At 42.2% G+C, this 18,794-nt stretch overlaps 1 protein-coding gene across 1 annotated transcript in view; it reads right to left on the bottom strand.

Annotated features, from left to right (window-relative positions):
* Positions 1 to 2,390: 2,390 nt before the first annotated feature.
* The window catches only part of EXTL3 (exostosin-like glycosyltransferase 3), a 111,390-nt gene continuing 94,986 nt past the window's right edge, over positions 2,391 to 18,794 (bottom strand). Inside the window, exons 5-7 of the mRNA XM_005874611.2 lie at positions 15,952 to 16,096; positions 9,787 to 9,915; positions 2,391 to 2,949 (exon numbers count right to left, since the gene is read on the bottom strand). Of these exons, the coding sequence (XP_005874673.1) occupies positions 2,740 to 2,949; positions 9,787 to 9,915; positions 15,952 to 16,096 (484 nt within the window). The 3' untranslated portion in view covers positions 2,391 to 2,739. The remainder of the gene's footprint in view (positions 2,950 to 9,786; positions 9,916 to 15,951; positions 16,097 to 18,794) is intronic.

Here is an 18,794-nt window from a genome sequence, read left to right as displayed (position 1 = left end):
AGGCAGGCAACTACTGAAGGGGTTACCCTCCCGCACAGATGGGCCCTCAGCCGACAGAGCCTGGCCAGAGGTGCCCAGCGCAGAACGGCTGCCGAGCACCTTGGGAGGCCCTCACTCGGGATTCCCCTCACGGAGAAGAGCAAACCGCTACCTGGAGAGCAAGATGTCCTGGGCCCTGGGTGTTACCTTCAACAGCCAAGGAAACCCACGTGGATCTTCAACAGCCAAGGAAACCCACGTGGATCTTCAGAGCTGTTCCGTGTACCAGGTGAGTCACAGGTGGTATAGGTGACATCGGGCTTCCCAAGGTAACGATCAGCACCAAAGGCCTTCTAAGCACAGAGCGCGCCCCCTCCCCCCCAAGCCACGTGGCAAAACCCAGCAGCCAAGCTCCAGGAGCACCTGACCCACAATCCAGAAGATCCGCCTGCCCTGCTGCTTGCTGCTGAGGAGTGTCTAACAACACGGCTGTTTTCTTAGTGTCCACCAGAGCCTGCTGTGGGGTCCTTCATGTCAGTGTCCATCCAGGTCCCAATAGAGCATCCTTGTTTGAAGCTCTGGCATCACAACCTTGCCTACAGCACACGCTGACGTTCTCCATGATCTCAGCCTGTTCGGCTACTCCTGGATCCACCAACAGCCTTCAGGGACCCAACGATCTGGCTCCTCTGGAGGGGATCCTAACACAGACTGCTCGTTTCCCACCACGTCCCACTGAAGGGCAGTATATTAGTTACTCACATTGAAATAAACAAGATAAAAATAGCAGCCACATACATAGCTCGACACACCACACTCTTTGGCTTCCCGAGGGAAGAAGGCTACTGCTAAAAAGAATACAGTCAGAAGTCAAGGAAAGGACGCTAGAAAGTTAGGATGCTGGGAGTCTGGACCCTTTGCTGGGTTGCTGAGCAGTGTAACTCAATCTCCTAGGCAGCTGCCTCAGCAGGAGGGCCACGAGAAGATGCCGCTGCGGACCTGGAGGACACCACCTGCCCTGGGAGCAGCCCTGGTCCTGCTTGCCCGCGGAGAGGCCACTTAGGTCAAGCTAGCCCTACGGTCGGGTGTATCTACAGGACAGCCTGGCTTCAAAATGATACTTGAAGAGAACCCACTGGTACAGGCAGGTCACAGGAGAATGTGCCCCCAAGAAATAGAAGCACAGGTGTCAAGGTCTGGGGAAGACGGACCGGTTTAAGGCATGTGCATGACCAGGACAGACCTGAGCTTTTGTTCAGGTGCAGAAAACCAGCTACACTCAACTTCACTGGAAGGAAGTGGGGTCCAGAAAAATGGCCAAAGGCATGGGCTGAATCCCTGCCAAATGCCACTAACACCCTCTCTGCTTATCCTACTGCCATCACCACAAAAGAAAAAAGAGCTTTTTCTATCTCAGCCCAGGGAATAGAAATTTAAACCCAAGGAAAGTGACAATGTGGGTGAAAATGCCTATGATATTTCAGTCAGAAGTCAAGGAAAGGGTGTTAGATCCTCCCATTGTTCTGGCACATACCAAACCTCGGGGTGTTCTGGAACAACCAGGCATTAGGGATCCAAAAACTACAGGTAACATATGGTGGAGGGGAAGGTGAATTTCACCCAGGTATTTATCCCAAGGCAGCTGCCTTGCGTAAGACTCACCGGCCAGCCGGGTGGGGGGCCACAAAGGACGCTTGCTTATTCCAAGTCACAGAGAGAAGGCCCACCTGCAAACCACTTCAGACCACACCTGGGAGGGCAGCCCGCCAGTTCTGTTCTCTTACACAGGAGACAACCCTCAGGAAAGCCTGAAGCCAAAACACATTTATAAAAGGGGGGCGGACAAAAGAGCCACTTGGAAGTGCTCCCTTGGGGTCCCTTCCTTCCTCATTCCTCTGGTTCCAACATGGAAGAGAAGGAAAAAGCAGGGACAGTCCTGGGACAGCATGACCTCATCGTGACTCTACACACACCAGTGATCCAGCACAAGGAAGCTCAACTGTCTCCAAGATGCAGGTCCGCCCTCCCCAGGGACTCAAGGGAGAGGAGACAGGAGTCACGGAGCGCCGTTGGCAGTGCAAAGGGAGAAGGAACAAACCGACAGGTCTTATCTCATCCCGGGCCCCATAAGAGGGCCAGCCGGCCATTTTTTTGTTTCTGCACATCCTCTGGGGAGAATGGAGATGATCTTTAAGGATGAGCCAGATCCCTAAGCCCAGGATCCATCTCCACCAAAAGAGAACATCAGGAGCCTTGGTGGGTCCCTCACTTTGTGAGACAGGCAGAAATTTCAAATTCCCCCCAAATATATATATGTATATGCATGTGAGTATGTGTGCAATATATATACATACACATACATATGTATATATACACACACACATATATATAAATAAGCCTCGAATGGCAAATCTGAAACATTTTCTTTTTAAATAATAATAATAGTTGTTACTGGATTTAAAAACCACAAACCAGCTGTCCTGGGCTTATGACCTGTGTGAGTGACTCTCCAGAGCCCCCATGTCCTCAGTGTAAGCTATCAGTCAGTGCCCTGTGCAGGGAGTCCCAGTGTCCTCTGTCCGGGTTCCAGGCCCAGCGTGGCAGCTTCAAGAGAAAGGCAACTCTTTCCTTTCCACTCTTCCCGCTGCCTCCCCCAGCAGAGGGTCTGGCCACCCACCCAGTGGATGTGCCTGGGGTCCTTCCACGTCTAGGAGCCACCTCCCTCACTCTGCTCATCCTCTCCCCAAACCTGCAAGGCCCCTAGATGAACTTGAAGCACTTGGTCTTGTCGTGGGGCAGGCGGGTCTTGAAGAGCACAGAGTCCACCCTGAACTGCGTGTACAGCAGGGGCATGTAGCCATACACCTTGACAAAGAAGTTGATGCATTTGTGCCGCTCGTGAAAGTGGGAATCATCGTGGGACAGGGCCTGGGGGCATCCTGGGCATCGGAAAGTCCACCGTGAGGTCACCTTGGAACAGGGAAGAAGGAGCACAGTGAGGATCACAGGTGCCAACGCTGAGAAACCCCACAGCTTAACCAACCCGATGCGTCCACGTCCACAGGGAAGACACGGCCTCAGACAGCCACATGCGCTCGGAGGGAGTCAGGGCCAGTGCCCTGGCTGCCGCCTGCCACACACGTGGCTACAACACGTAAAGGGGCTCTTCCCAACGGCCTGTAATTAACAGGTATCAGGAGCTTTAAAATGGTCAGTGTTACCTGTTTAGTAACTGCTGCTAGTATTCTTCTTGGCTGCCCAGAAAAATGTAGGTATAAAGTTGTTTCTCAATATCTTTAATAGCAAAATACTGGAAAATGACCCATCAAAAGGGGACTAGTTAAATAATTATAAAATACTACACAACCATAAAAAGTTTTTAAGAAAATTACAAAAGACATGGGACCCTGGTCAGTTTTTCCCAGTGGTCAGAGCATCAGCCCACAAACTGAAAGGGTTCAATTCCTGGTCAAAGGCACGTACCTCGGTTGCAGGTTCAATCCCCAGCCCCAGTCAGGGTGCAAGCAGGAGGCAACGAATCAATGTGTCTCTAACACATCGGTGTTTCTCTCTCTTGCTCTCTCCCCCTCCCCCTTCCCTTCCACTCTCTCTAAAAATTAATGGGGAAAAATATCCTCACTCCTTGGGTGAGGATTTAAAAAAAAAAAGAAATAAAGGGGAGGGGAAAAAACATGGGAAAGTAGTCATATTACAGTTTAGTAGTTATTATTAGGAAACTTCAAGCAATTAGAAAAGTATGGAGAATAATGTAACAGCTTCACTATCAACAATGTGGCCGACCACATAACATAAAACCCCTCAGCACAGAATACCTGGCGGAAAAAACCAGGGTAAGATATATGTAAACCATCTCTTTAAATATATGACTGAGCTTGTAATGAAAAATAAAATCCTCAGAGGCCAAAAGAATGGAAAGACCTGAATGTAGTGAGGCAGCCAGGAGCGTGGGGTCTTTATCAGACTCGGGAGGCAAGAGTGTGAAGTCAGACAGGAGACTGTGTGAAGCAGTGGGACCCGCTGTACCAGACGCTGCGTGGGATAGAGGCAGCCCACAGAGAGCGACAGGAAGGAAACGTTTTCTGCTCAGTCTCAGCTCTCAGCGGAAAAGGAACAGCACTTCTGACCACTTTTAAGCACACGCTGGCCCTCACACACCTGAGGCTGGAATGTATGTTGCTGTGTGTCCTAAACAGTCCCAAGATGCTCACTTAGCTTACACAGGTCTCAAGTAGACCTGAGGGATGCAGGAGAAGGAAATGCAAATCCTCTCAGGTGCAAACTTAGACCTCAAAGAGACACAGGTAAAATCCCAAAGAATATAACCTCACAATCAAAAGTCACAAACTGTGCCCTAGCTGGTGTGGCCCAGCGACTAGAGCACCAGCCCAAGCATCGGGTTTGATTCCAGGTTAAGGGCATGTACCTGGGTTGTGGTTCACTCCCAGTTGGGGCACATGCGAGAAGCAACCAGTTGATGTGTCTCTCTCACATCGATGTTTCTCTCCCCTGCCCCCCACTCTCTCTGAAAAGCAATGGAAAACATATCCCCATGTGAGAATTAACAACAACAAAATCAAAAAGCCCTAACCGGTTTGGCTCAGTGGATAGAGCGTCGGCCTGTGGACTGAAGGGTGGGTCTCAGGTTCGATTCCTGGTCAAGGGCTTGTACCTCGATTGCAAGCTCAATCCCTGGCCCTGTCTGGGCATGTACAGAAAGTAACCAATCGATGTCTGTCTGTCTGTCTGTCTGTCTCTCTCTCTCTCTCTCTCTCTCACACACACACATTGATGTTTCTCTATTCTCTCTTTCTCTCTCTCTCTCTCTCTCCCTCTCTCATTGATGTTTCTCTGTCTCTCCCCTACCCTTCCACCCTCTAAAAATCAATGGAAAAATATTCTTGGGTGAGGATTAACAAGAAAAAAAGTCACAAGAATGGAAATGAGCCACATAAGGAAGAAACAAACAACAAAATCAGATCCCAAAACACTGCAAAATAGCAGGATTATCAGAGTGACTGTAACAATAAATGTGTATAATATTACGATGCAATTTTGAAAGATTTCTCAAAGTTTAATGGAAGAAACAGGGACTATCAAAAAAGTCCTAACAGATATGAAAAGGAACCAAATATGAAAAGGAGCCAAACAGAACAACAGAAATGAAAAGTATATTGAGTTAAATTCAAACTCAACTGATGGGCATGAAGAAAATGTTAGTGATGAAAAGTATACTAAAATTATTATATGGAATATATGGAAAATACTGACAAAAAGCTTTAAAAATATGAAAGCAAGATTAAGAGACATGGAGAAGTGACACTGTATGATTCCATTTATATAAAATTTAAAATGGCAAAGTGATCCTGGAACAGAAAAAAGACACTGACTTCCTCCCCTTCTCCCAGCTGCACTCCTTCCTGCTCGGAGCTGCACTCTGCCCCTGGGACCCAGGTGCTCTTTACCTGCCCCACCCCAGAGAAGGGGTGTGGAGGACCCTCCCATTCTCATGATGACTGCCCACTCACCTCCTCAGAGAGCCCTCTGCCTCCAGCAGTCCTGCTCTGTGTATGCTTGAGGCTGGGAAGTTTAGGTTCAGAAGTGAAAGCTCAGGGCCACCAGAGGGCAGACCCAGAAAGCTGGTAGGACCTGTACCAATCGGGCCAGGGCAGCAGAACAGAACTTGCCACTGTGCCCACAGCAGAACACACATATCTCCCCCTCCCCGCCTCTGTGCTGGGCTCTAAGGGGGCCTTGGAATCTTTCACCTGCTCTGCCCGGTTCTGGTCAAGCTCACTTGTGGAACTCATTTTGTACTTAACCCTGTTGACCAATGACCAAGCATTGGCTTAAAGGCATCTCCTGGGTTGCTCCTCTAACCTCTCCAGTTAGTGGGAATGTGGCTAAGGGAACTGTAGGGAATCGATCGGCCTGGGGTGCATATGTCTGCTGCAGACTCTCCATGGCCCAGTAGTCCCTGCCAGTCCAGAGCCTCTCTACGGGCTTCACTGGGGGAGCAGGTGTAACTTGTCTGGCCTCATTCCCGAGTGTGGCCGGCGCCGTAGGTGGGGGCTAGTTACGCAGAGTCAGCTCCTCGTGCTCTCGTCAGGCTTTCTCCCCCAGACAACCATGGAATGTGGTCCAAGAATGTGGGAACTGAGAGTTTAGGGCACACAGTTGCTCACATGTGCTCTTGGTTACACTTTACATTATTCTACTACATTATCATTCTAGCAAAAACTAAGGAAATCCAAATAAAGGATAGACGAGTAATATGGTGTATCAATACTGGTTCCTTCATTGGGACCAGTGGACCACACTGATATAAGATGCTAATAACAAGGTAACTGCATGGAGTAGGTGGGAATTCTGTACAAGCTTCACAACTGTCTGTAAATCTAAATCTACTTTAACACAAAAAGGTTTATCTTACAAGTAAGCCACAGTGTTTAGGGACGGATGCTTAGGTGACAAAAGCATAAAGGAAAACAATGGTGTGAGCACCACTGAAGGCATGATAGTGACTGTATTAGTGTCCTAGTGCCGCTAAAACAAATGACCACAAACGTAGAGACTTAGAAACAAACATTTATCCTCTCATAGTCCTGGATGCTACAAGTCTGAAGTCAAGGTGTCCATCCTCTCAGAAGGCTTGGGGAACAGCTTGTTCCCTGCCCCCTCAGTTCTGGTGTTGCCAGCGATCCTCGGCTTGCAATATGATTGCCGATGCAGCCATATGATAATGTTATTGCCCATAGCCGTTATAACGCGCATTAGGTCTCCATGGCTTATTTACTACTCATTCTAAGTTTGTACCTAAACATCATTAATCTTACCCCCCAAATCCTTATTCTGCATAAAGCCTATTTATAGTCTAGATCTTTTTCCTCCTGGAAAATGTAACATTACAATATTCAAAGCAGCAATTGCTCTAAGAACATTAACTCCCTGTTCTTTAGTCAGTATCGTTAAGATATTAACATTATTAAAAGAACACTGCTAATCATAAAACCAACCAACCTTTCTAATTTTTTTGTTTGTTTTTTTGTGTGGTTTTTTCATTAATTCTCAACCAAGGATATTTTTCCACTGATTTTTTAGAGAGAGAGTGGGAGGGAGAGGGAGAGAAACATTGATGTGAGAGAGACACATCGATTGGTTGCCTCCTGCACACACCCCAACCAGGGCTGAGGAACCTGCAACCAAGGTACGTGCCCTTGACTGGATTGAACCCGGGACCCTTCTGTGGGTCAACACTCTATCTACTGAGCCAAACTGGCTAGGGCCAACCTTTCTAATTTTAACAAGGAAGAGAACAGTTCAACAGTGTAATTTTGAAGTATTTAATACAAAAAGAAATTACTATTTTAGAATACAAAATAGTACATACACCTGATGCTATTGAAAGTAGGTAAGTTAATAAAAATAGTGCTAACTGGTTCTATACTATAAAGTGCATAACTGGACTCAGAATTTGAAGAAATTAACTCAAAATTTGAAGGCATTCTTAATTTATTGGGCCTTTGATTTTAAAAAGTTCACCCTCATCTTGAATTAAATTCCTCTTATATTCCCATAAGACTGAGAAAATTCACAGAGAATAATTACTTCTTAAGTTTTCACTTGGTAAGAGGCATGTATACCATGTGCAAATTATTTCCATCTCATTCTCTACACTGAAGAGATTAGGCCAGTGTTTAATTAGTCTAATAATATAGACAAACACACTTTGATGAAGGTGAAAAATTCATCATGTCTGTAAGAGTTTCAGGTGACACCTAATCACTCAGAGCCTGACTTTCATGGCTGTCTCTGACCTATGAGGGAGGTATAAATGGAAGCACACATCTTGGCTGAAGCCCAGTCCCTGGCCACATAAGAAAGGAGAAGAAGGAATAGAAAATTTCACCAATCATTAACTTCTTTCTAAGGCCTTGTCTCCCAAACCGTAAAGTTTGCAAAGAAGTATGCTTTTCACTGTTTTATATCAGATCTATCACTGTACCTGGCAAACATACTACTTTTATGAAAATAACTGTGACTATTATCAGTCACAATTTCTGAAAAACCCACACAATTGGATGCATTATTTTGCTAATTATTCTTTTGTGAGGCTTTAGCACAGCGGTTCTCAACCTGTGGGTCACGACCCCTTTCACAGGGGTCGCCTAAGACCATCCTGCATATCAGATATTTACATTACGATTCATAACAGTAGCAACATTACAGTTATGAAGTAGCAACGAAAATAATTTTATGGTTGGGTCACAACATGAGGAACTGTATTTAAAGGGCCAGAAGGTTGAGAACCACTGCTAGCAGAAGGCACTAGGATAGAAGAAACTATGGGGTTATCAGGAGTTAAAGTTATAACCCTGAGCCATACTTGGAAAAGGGCTTGCTAGGTATAAATGGATGCAGAAGGCCCCCAAATGCTTTTCTATCTCTCTTTTGTGTTGTTGTTTTACATAAACTTTTTTTTATTGTTGACAGTATTAAAATGTCCCCTCTTTCTACCCCCCTTTGTCCACCTCCACCTAGCCTCCACTTGTTACCCTTTGTTGCATGGATCCAATGTCCTTTGATTATCACAATGCTTCCCACCAAAGATATGATTTATCGTTATTAGTACAGACTGCTGGTTATTTATATAAAACTTACCTTCAATATGTAAGAATAAAATATTATATACTCATGGCAGTAATGATATCCATAAAGATAACTTATTATTTTGTAATATTAAATAATATGCCTTTTAAACAATAATAAAATAAGGCCTTAAGCAATGTTTCTAAGGACATAAGGCTACGGCATGAATACTGACAGAGCACAGTCATAAATACTGCTCATTTGAATTGACACACAGATTCTCTAGTATTAATCACTATGAAGGCCCTTACCAGGCCTCCCCTAGCCCTCACCAGGAGAGCTCTCACTCATCTGAACCTGCAGTGATGACAGAAAGGGTGATGGAAATGGTCTTTCTATGTGCTGAGCATGAAATTGGGATACTCTGATCAAATCTATTCAGCAACTCAAAGATAAAAACAAAACTCAAATTTCTAGAATTCTGACGGCACTTTTGTTCTTATTTTAAGCTAAATAACTTTTTTAGCAATTACTTACGTGCCAGGCATTATTCTTAGAGCTTTACATAATTTAACCCAGACATTCTTAAATTTTTGTGCCACAGGAGTCCCCTCCACTCTGACTTGGCAATCTGGGGAAACCTGTGGACTCCACCTCAGAATGTTTTGAAATGCATAATACTAACTACATGCGATTACAAAGGAAACAAGTTATACTGAAATACAGTAATATATGTGTTCTTTTCTAGATCTAAATGCATTTGGTAGCAAGATCTAAATGCATTTGGTAGTTAATAGCAGTGATGACCACAAGTGGCACTTTGAGATTCAACAGCAAATGTGATATGAAAATGTCTGAGTACTACTGGTGACAAATCACAATTACTGCAAAGGCTCTTATGAATTGTAGCCTGTTTCATAATTGATAAAAATTCCAGTTAGAGATTAGTAAAACTTAAAGATGTAACATTTTTCCCAACCAAGTTCCAAATCCTCTGAGTTCTATCTATTTTACCCTTAAGAGTGAAGAGCCACTGAATTAACAACTAATTTAACCTTCAGACAATCCTTTTTGGTTGATGGTATCATTATCCCCATTTTACAGATGAGGACTCTGAGGTACGGTTACATGCCGCACTACTGCAAACTAAGTGAATTCAGTATTCATGCACCCCAGACCAATCAGAAGTGGAACCCTCACCTTGATGGGGGGTTTCCGAGTGATGTGGGAGACAAGGAAGTTCATGGCAATGTCCTCACAGTTGATGTATTCATCCACCATATCTCGGATGGCCTGGGGCATCACGTAAGAATACAGGTAGGCATAGTACTGTCAGGGAAAGAAAAAGAATCACACTCTGTTAGAGGCCATACTTCTTTGGCTTTCCCCAAAAATATGAGCAGATGCCCTGGCCAGTGTGACTACGTTGTTGGAGTGTCAGCCTATGCACCAAAGGGTCAAGAGTTTGATTTCCTGATCAAGGGCATGTACTTGGGTTGCAGGTTCGATCCCAGCCCAGTCAGGGCGCATGCAGGAGGAAACCAAGCAATGTGTCTCTCTCACATCAATGTTTCTCTCTCTCTTTATCTATCTATCCCCCCTCCCTCCTCTCATCCACTCTCTGAAAAATCAATGGGAAAATATATTCTCCAGTGAGGATTAACAACCACAAAAGTGTGGATCTAGGGGCTGTTAGGAAGTGGGAGAAAAGAGGTAGCCATCACTGGCATTTAAGGAGTTGGGGCCAGGGTGGCTTAGCATCCTGCAAGGCAGATCTTCTGCAATGAATAACGGCCCCTTCCAAATTGCCATTATCACCCCCTTAGAGAATCGCAATTTCATTTAATTTCCTTAGTACCTCAGTGATTTTACAACAATCTAAAAATTTGTCAAATCAGGTCAGACACTGGTTCAGTTGAACAACATTCTCTCTGACAACAAAAGCCTGGTTATCTTCTCAGACTTCTCAGTAAGTCATTGAGCCATGAAATATCCAATCCCTCAGTGCCTCACATACGAAGTCTAGAATCTGATCACTTCTCACCACTGCCACTGGCCTCCCTGCTCCAAGCCACCATCATTTCTTGGCTGGATTACTCATATTGTCTTAATGGTCTCCCTGCTGGGCCTGCCTGGCATGGCTCAGTGGTTGGGCCTTGACCTATGAACCAGGAGGTCATGGTTCGATTCCTGGTCAGGCCATATGCCCAGGTTGCAGGCTCAATCAATGATTCTCTCTCATCATTGATGTTTCTATCTCTCTCCCTCTCTCCCTTCCTTTCTGAAATCAATAAAAATATATTTTAAAATAATAAAAACTAAATGGTTTCTCTGATGCCATATTTTCTTCCCTACAGTCCATTCTCAGCACAGCAGAGTGATCATGTTAAAAGTCCAACTTAACATGTCACGCTAAACCAGCGATTTTCAACCGGTGTGCCACAAGCATTTTAAAACATGCAATACCTGACTATTTAGTCAGGGACACTTACCTCTTTTCCCTTAGACTGTCGAATAAAAAATTGACACCAACCAACACAACAATAGCCATCAGTGTAAATTAATCAAAATTATACCTATTTTTTGACAGATCAACAAAAAGGTTGAAAATCGCTGCTCTAAACCCCTCAATGGCTTCCCATCTCACTCAGACCAAAAGCCTAAGTTCTGAAATGTCCTGCAAAGCCCACAGAATGGTGTGCTGAAGCTGGCTCACACCTGCTCATGAATGCTGACTGCTAAGTTTTCAGAAATGTTGTGAGACTATTTAGAAATTTTGTGAACTTGTTATGAAAAAATAGCTATTATTAAAAATATAATTGTATAAACTTAAACAACTATAATAAAAAATAAAAACCTAAAGCTCATCACTTAATTAAAAAATTGTTATATTTTACTATCATTAACTAAATTTCACTGTTATCTTGAGGTTGTCTATGTCTATCATATTTATATGGTGAAAATACTATACAATGATGTGCAAATCCACATTTCTTCCCAACTCCATGTTTAGTGATTATGTCGATAACCTGAAATCAGCCATAGTAAGAATATTTACACTACAGAAATGGGCAAATGCTATAAAACAGGGTACATGTTAACTGTGAGGTATTGCAATATGGTGATAATGAATAAAGAGGTAAGGTGCTCAATAAAACTGATTTATGTATTTTATTACCTTAAATATGGAATCTATGTAATGAAAAACTGATCACACAATTTTTATAGCATACAGTGGTTTGCTGGCTTGGTGGCAAAGTACTTAAGAGATGGTGAACTTAAAAGATGAGCCCTAGCTGGTTTGGCTCGGTGGATAGAGCATCGGCCTGAGGACTGAAGGGTACCGGATTCGATTCTGACCAAGGGCACATGCCGGGTTGTGGGCTCGAGCCCCACTAGGGGGCATGCAGGAGGCAGCCGATCAATGGTTCTCTCTCACTGATGTTTCTATCTTTCCCTCTCCCTCCGAAATCAATAAAAATATATTTTTGAAAAAAAAAGATGAATTATACATTTTTCTTTTAGAAAAAGGCAGGTAATTAAGATATGTTGACCCTTTAAATGCCAGTGGCTGCCATTATATGCTGATAAGAAAATGTATATTAACCTCAACCCATATCATCAAGAGAAAGGTGAAATTATAACAAGAACTGCCTTTAAAAAACAGAGAAACCATTATGAAAACACTTGCTTAGCAGTATTTTCACAATTATCTAATTTTAATGCCAAAAATAACTTATGAAAATCTACAAAAATTTTCAGATGTATACATTTTAAAAACACACACAAAAAACTTCTGTAACTTGTTTAAAAATCTCCTGAACAAAAAGTTGAAATGAAGTTGGAAACTACTCTTAAATATAATAATGTAACACCTCATTGGTTTGCTAAAAAAACTGAATGGCGACAGGGAAGATGGAAATTCTAGTCAATTTCAGCAACAAGCCACCAAATTGGTTGATGAGTATCATGACTTAGTAAGCCCAGCAATAAGGTATTCTTCCAGGGACAGTGATTAAAACCAACTATCAAAAATATGCTTAATTTAGAAATAGATCTCTGACTTGCCATAACATAGTGTCAAATCAAGATTTTCAAAAACAGTAAGGCATATTCAATCACATTGCTTTCATGAAAATTTAAGAATTAAGTGAGAATACTTTGAAACTATTTCATCTTTATCTCAACCTTACAAAAATTTCTATAAGTATGATAGTACACATTTATAAATACAACTCATAAATAAATATACATATTTGTGAGGTACAGGTTCAAAATTTCTATTGATAGGCACTTACAATAAAAAAACTTAATTGCGCCGTGACTGGTTTGGCTCAGTGGATAGAGCATTGGCCTGTGGACTGAAAGGTCCCAGGTTCGATTCCAGTCAAGGGCATGTACCTTGGTTGCGGGCACATCCCCAGTGGGAGGTGTGCAGGAGGCAGCTGATCAATGTTTCTCTCTCATCGATGTTTCTAACTCTCTATTCCTCTCCCTTCCTCTCTGTAAAAAAATCAATAAAATATATTATTAAAAAAAAAAACTTGATTGCTTCAATAGAGGGAATTATGCTAAGTGAAATAAGTCAGGCAAAGAAAGACAAACACCATAGGATTTCACTTATAAGTGGAATCTAAAAAACAAAATAAACAAACAAACAGAACACAAACTGACTCATAGATACAGAGAACAAACTGATGGCTGTCAGATGGAAGGAGTACTGGGGGGTGGGTGAAAAAGGTGAAGGGATTAAAAAGTACTAATTGGCAGTTACAAATAGTCCTGGGGATATAAAGTACAGCATAGGGAACATCATCAATAATATACTAACAATGTATGGTGTCAGGTGAGTACTAGACTTATGGGGGTGATCACTTAATACGTTATGTAAGTCTCTAACCACTATGTTGTACACCAGAAACTAATATAATATTGAATGTCAACTGTAACTGAAAAAAAGACTGTTCCAGATTAGGGAATGACTACTTAATTGCTTTCCAGGATCAAACAAGTAAGGCAAATACACAACATTTTAAAGAAATGGGTGTAAGAAAAATAGAGTCATGGAGAAAATAAGCACATACATGCCCAGGTACAGGAACAGCGGCTACGCAGCTCCAGCCAGTTGGTGTCAGGCAAAAACACTGCCCTGTGTGACCTGACTTTCATTTTCATTAAGGTCCCAATCTTTTTGTAAAGTAACATTCTATAAGCCACCGAAGGCTTGGGGGCTGCTAGTTTGTAAACTCTGCTCTAGATTTTCAAACAGGAAAAAAAAAAACCCCAAAACCCTAAGTTTTATTAATTATTTATTACTTGAAAGTAAAGAGATCTGACTACTGTAACTTTTATAGAGCCATCAGAGAATTGAGAAGGCAGACTTTTCAGAAGACAAATTCTCAAGTTATTTATGAGCAGACACTGCTAAAATCAGTGGCTCTTTCTCAGACGACCAGTGTGAAAATAAAAGACTCCTACATAGTTTTTCAGCCACATGCTCTCTACTCCTCCTTGCAATCCCCAGCCCAACTAAAGCCCATCCAAGTTTAGAAAATAAGCACAAGGGCAAGACTCAAGAATGGGATGAGCGTAACAGTTATACTTTAAAAAGAAAAATGAGCTGCAAGTTTAATGACTTCCTAGGCTGGTTCAAATGTCCCCAGTGAGATAACTTTCAAGGTCCTATTTGAGATGACTTGCAAGATGCCACCATCTGAGATATGAAATAAACAAGGAGCAAAAGAGTTGAGGGAATTGAAGGGGGTGGGAAATCACGGGCTTCTTGGAGGAAAATTCCGTTTGAAGGACCACAGGGACATATAGGGGATGACCTGGAAACAATTAAATATACAAGTACAGATCTCAAGGAAGGGCCAAGGCTGGAATATAGATACAGAAATCATCAGCTTATAGGTGTAAGGAAAGCCACAAGACCTTGTGAGTATGAGAGAATGTCTAAGGAAAACACAAAGTAAGAAGAGCACTAGATGAAGCGGGAATCCTGAGATACTTCAACATTTATGGGGAAGACAGTACGGTGTGGGTGGGTCTTCATAAGGGGAATGAGTCACCCAGAATGACCGACAGCATAGAATGGAGATTAGGATGACGGGCCAGGTACTAACATCCTGATGACTGTGAGGGAATGATTATGAGGCTGGCGGACAGCAGCAACAAGACAAATGCCATGAGCCTCCAATGAGATTTCATATGTCAGTTGAGAATTGTCGAGATATGTCATTGATAAGCAGTGAAAAGTTCTCTGCACCTTTCCTGATCTGGGAGATGAGTAGCCTCAATCCTGTTTGCAGAAAAAATACTTTTCTCCTTAGAGAAAAGTCAGGTTTCCATCAGGTCAAGGAGACAGAGGAGGTTGTAGGTGAGTTGGTTATCTGAGAACAGGGATTCTTCAGAGTCCAGAGGAAGGAACTGAGAGGGAAGGTACAGAGCAGCACTATCCAATGGAAATATAATGAATCACACATGTAATTTTAAATTTTCCAGTAGCCACATTTTTAAAAGCAAAAAGAAACAGTAAAATTAATTAGTAATATATTTTACTTAAGCCAATATATCCAAAATAAGTGCATTTCAGCATTCAGTCAATATAAAAAATTATTGAGATAGCTTGCCTTCTTTCATGCTAAGTTTTCAAAGTCTGGTGTGTACTTTACACTACAGCACATCTCAATGTTTGAGCACCAGCCACATTTCAAGTGCTCAACAGTCACAAGTGGCCAGTGGCTACTTTATAGAACAGATGAGAAACTGAGATAAGATGAGTCAGGAGCAAACAAACAAACAAACAAAAAATAGAACAGTTTAGCAATAACAGTACAGGTGAGGAGTAATAACTGGAGGGGTTTGCATGTTGGATAATCAATGAAAATTGGGATGTGGAGGCATGAAGGTTACAAGCTCTAAGGAATCAAACAGAATACAGAGCCACAACAGATAGAGGCCTGTGGTGGGGCTTGGGAGAGTGGTGGCGAGCCTGAGTCGGAAGAGTGCCAGGCTCAGCCCTCTGTGCCAGGCCGTATCTGGAATAGCAATTCTGAGACTGGATGTTAGTTTAGCACAATGCTCTCAATTTTACAGATGACGAGGTAAGGCCCAGAAAGATGAACTTAATTCACCTAGTGGCCTACATACAATTGTATAAGCCGTCTTCTCACCCTGACTTTTTATTCCAGAGTTGCTCTAAGCATCTTGATCTCTGTCTTTAAAAACAGAAATAACTTATTTCTAGCAAAGAAGGGACCTATGAGAAGCACTAGGAGAGATAAATTTAGGGCAGCATTACACTGCAACATAAAGGCTGAATTCTTACCAAGTTCATGCCATTCTTACCAAATCTTGTCTTACCTTGTGAAAGAAGGCAGCACCTGTCAGCACCATGGACAGCTCACAGGAGTAGTTGGAGTTGTAGAGCCAGGACTGATGAGGGATGTCCCACGCATGGTAACGGCCAGGGAAACCCACAATGCGGTCCCGTGCTTCTCTCCACACCCTCGAAAAGCACAAGTATATGAACACACCTAAGTACAAAGCTCTAAGATTATCAGAAACATTTAAGATTACTGCCTATATCTTGCAGGTTCTGGTTCTTAGGCTGTTCCTTCTTTTTGTTGTTGTTGTTGTTGTTTTTAATAACAAAATCGCAAGCCAAACAGGATAAAAACAAGTAATGAGCGACACATGTAGCTTCCTTCATAAGCACCAGCTTATTATTACTGCTTCTCTAATTCCTGGCAGCCAGCATCTCTCCCACCCTTACAGAAAGAACAAGCTGGAATAACATGGGATGCATAATATTCTGCTAAGAAGCAGAAAGAAGATATAAATGTCTACTCCTATTTACTTTTTATCTAAAAAGTTTTATTTTTAATGAGCATGCTACATTAGTACACTAGACATGTATGTATATAACTGATGTATATTGCATACTTAATTTTTCTTTTCCTGAGTGAGTATACTATAAAAGAAGCTTAGAGACCACTGGTCTAAACACAGGAGACTGCTGCCTAGAGTAAGGTCCAACAGTCTTTCTTTTTTGCCTTTTTATTGAATTTATTGGGGTGACACTGGTTAATAAAACTGTACAGGTTAGCCCTAGCCAGTTTGGCTCGGTGGATAGAGCGTTGGCCTGAGGACTGAGGGGTCCCGGGTTCGATTCTGGTCAAGGGTATGTACCTCGGTTGCAGGCTTGGGCACTGGTCAGGGCATGTACAGGAGGCAACCAATCAATGTGTCTCTCTCACATCAATGTTTCTCTGTCTTTCCTTCTCTTTTCTACTCCCTCTAAAATCAATGGAAAAATATCCTCGGGTGAGAATTTAAAAAAAACATAACTCTACAGGTTTCTACAATTCTACAACACATCATCTGTACACTGTACTGTGTGTTCACCACCCCAAGTCAAGTCTCTGTAAGGTCCAACAGTCTTAATTCCTGATTTACGCAGAACTGAGGGAGAGACCTACACCATAAAAAGTGGTCTACAGGACCATGTAAATAAAAGATTTCATAAATGCAATAAATAAATTGAAAATTCAATGTTTCCAGGATAAAATTTTACATCATCCCCAAATTTACAGGTAAGACAACAAACAGAATCAGTCCCCCAGTTTTCCAGGCTAAAATCCTAGAGCTGAAAGCACTTCTGCTCCACAGAACCCATCAGCCCTGCTTCGGGGTCCTGTAAACAATGAACCACTACTTCCTACTTCACCTCAGCCCCAAAGAGAGATTTAAACTGCTTGAGATGAGGGTGAGGGCAGGATTGGGGGGGTGAGGGGACATTGGGGGGATAAGGACACATTTGTAATATCTTATTCAATAAAGGGGAAAAAATAAAATAAACTGCTTGAGAAAAGCCCTCATCACTTACATGGAAATTCAATTCCTAAAACACATTCGATTTCACTTCAAAACAATTCCTCTCCTATTAAATTCAAAAGCAACTAATCCGGTCCAACAGATAAGAAACTACACTTGTATTACCTGGGCTTTCTGCCATCTCCTGCCCAAGTCCCTACCTCTATCCTAATTTAGAACCTAAAACTGTCTCCAAATTACTAATTTAAAAAGCTATAAGAAATTTCTGTAATATAATTTGACATATCCAGGATTTAAAGATGGCTAGTAAGTACACTGGTATAACCAAATATTATATCAATACCCCTAAAAATTCTAATCTCGCCCTAACTGGTTTGGCTCAGTGGATAGAGAGCATCAGCCTGAGGACTGAAAGGTCCCGGGTTCGATTCCCGTCAAGGGCATGTACCTTTGTTGCAGGCACATCCCCAGTAGGGGGTGTGCAGGAGGCGCCCTAACCGGTTTGGCTCAGTGGGTAGAGCGTCGGCCTGCGGACTGAAGGGTCCCAGGTTCGATTCCGGTCAAGGGCATGTACCTGGGTTGCAGGCAGATCCCCAGTAGGGGGTGTGCAGGAGGCAGCTGATGGATGTTTCTCTCTCATGGATGTTTCTAACTCTCTATCCCTCTCTCTTCCTCTCTGTAAAAATCAATAAAATATATATTTTTTTAAAATTCTAATCTCATCAAATGCCTATTTCTCTTACTATCCCTGAAATATCATCAGAAGAAAGGATTGGAAACTGAGTATTTCAGTTATCTGATGTGGCTGATTTAAGTCTATAATGTAGACAGTTCTTAATAAAGCAAAACCTCACTTGCTATGCAATATTAAAAGGTAACATACCTAATTAGTTAAAGGCAGTCAACCATGAGATGGCTGACCAAATGTTAATTTTCTATTAAATAATAAAGAAAAAAATCAACGTGGAAGCACTGACACAAGATAAACTTAAAGACTTAAATAAATTCCTGGGATGATGCATCAAGAGTTTTAGATAACACGGTCACAATACATATTTGAAAGTCAGATATTCAAAAATACTGATTATATATAATGCTACCAATTTACATTTGAAAGTGTTATACATAATAAGTTCCTTAACATTATATTCAAACTTATGCTGCACTGAATATTTTTAATCTATATGCTATATCATAGATCATGCTTTGGCATACCTCCCCTTTGATGAATTATTCTTTAAATGTATTAAAAGGATAACAACTACCATACAAAATGAATGAAGTACTGACACATGCTACAAGACGAATGGACCTTGAAAACACTATGTTAAGTGAAAAAAATCAGTTACAAAAGGGCATATATTTTGCCC

Source organism: Myotis brandtii, unplaced genomic scaffold (genome assembly GCF_000412655.1).
Source record: "Myotis brandtii unplaced genomic scaffold, ASM41265v1 scaffold447, whole genome shotgun sequence".
Taxonomy (NCBI): Eukaryota; Metazoa; Chordata; class Mammalia; order Chiroptera; family Vespertilionidae; genus Myotis; species Myotis brandtii.
Note: the sequence above shows the minus strand (reverse complement) of the source record. Positions and strands in the feature narration are given on the sequence as shown.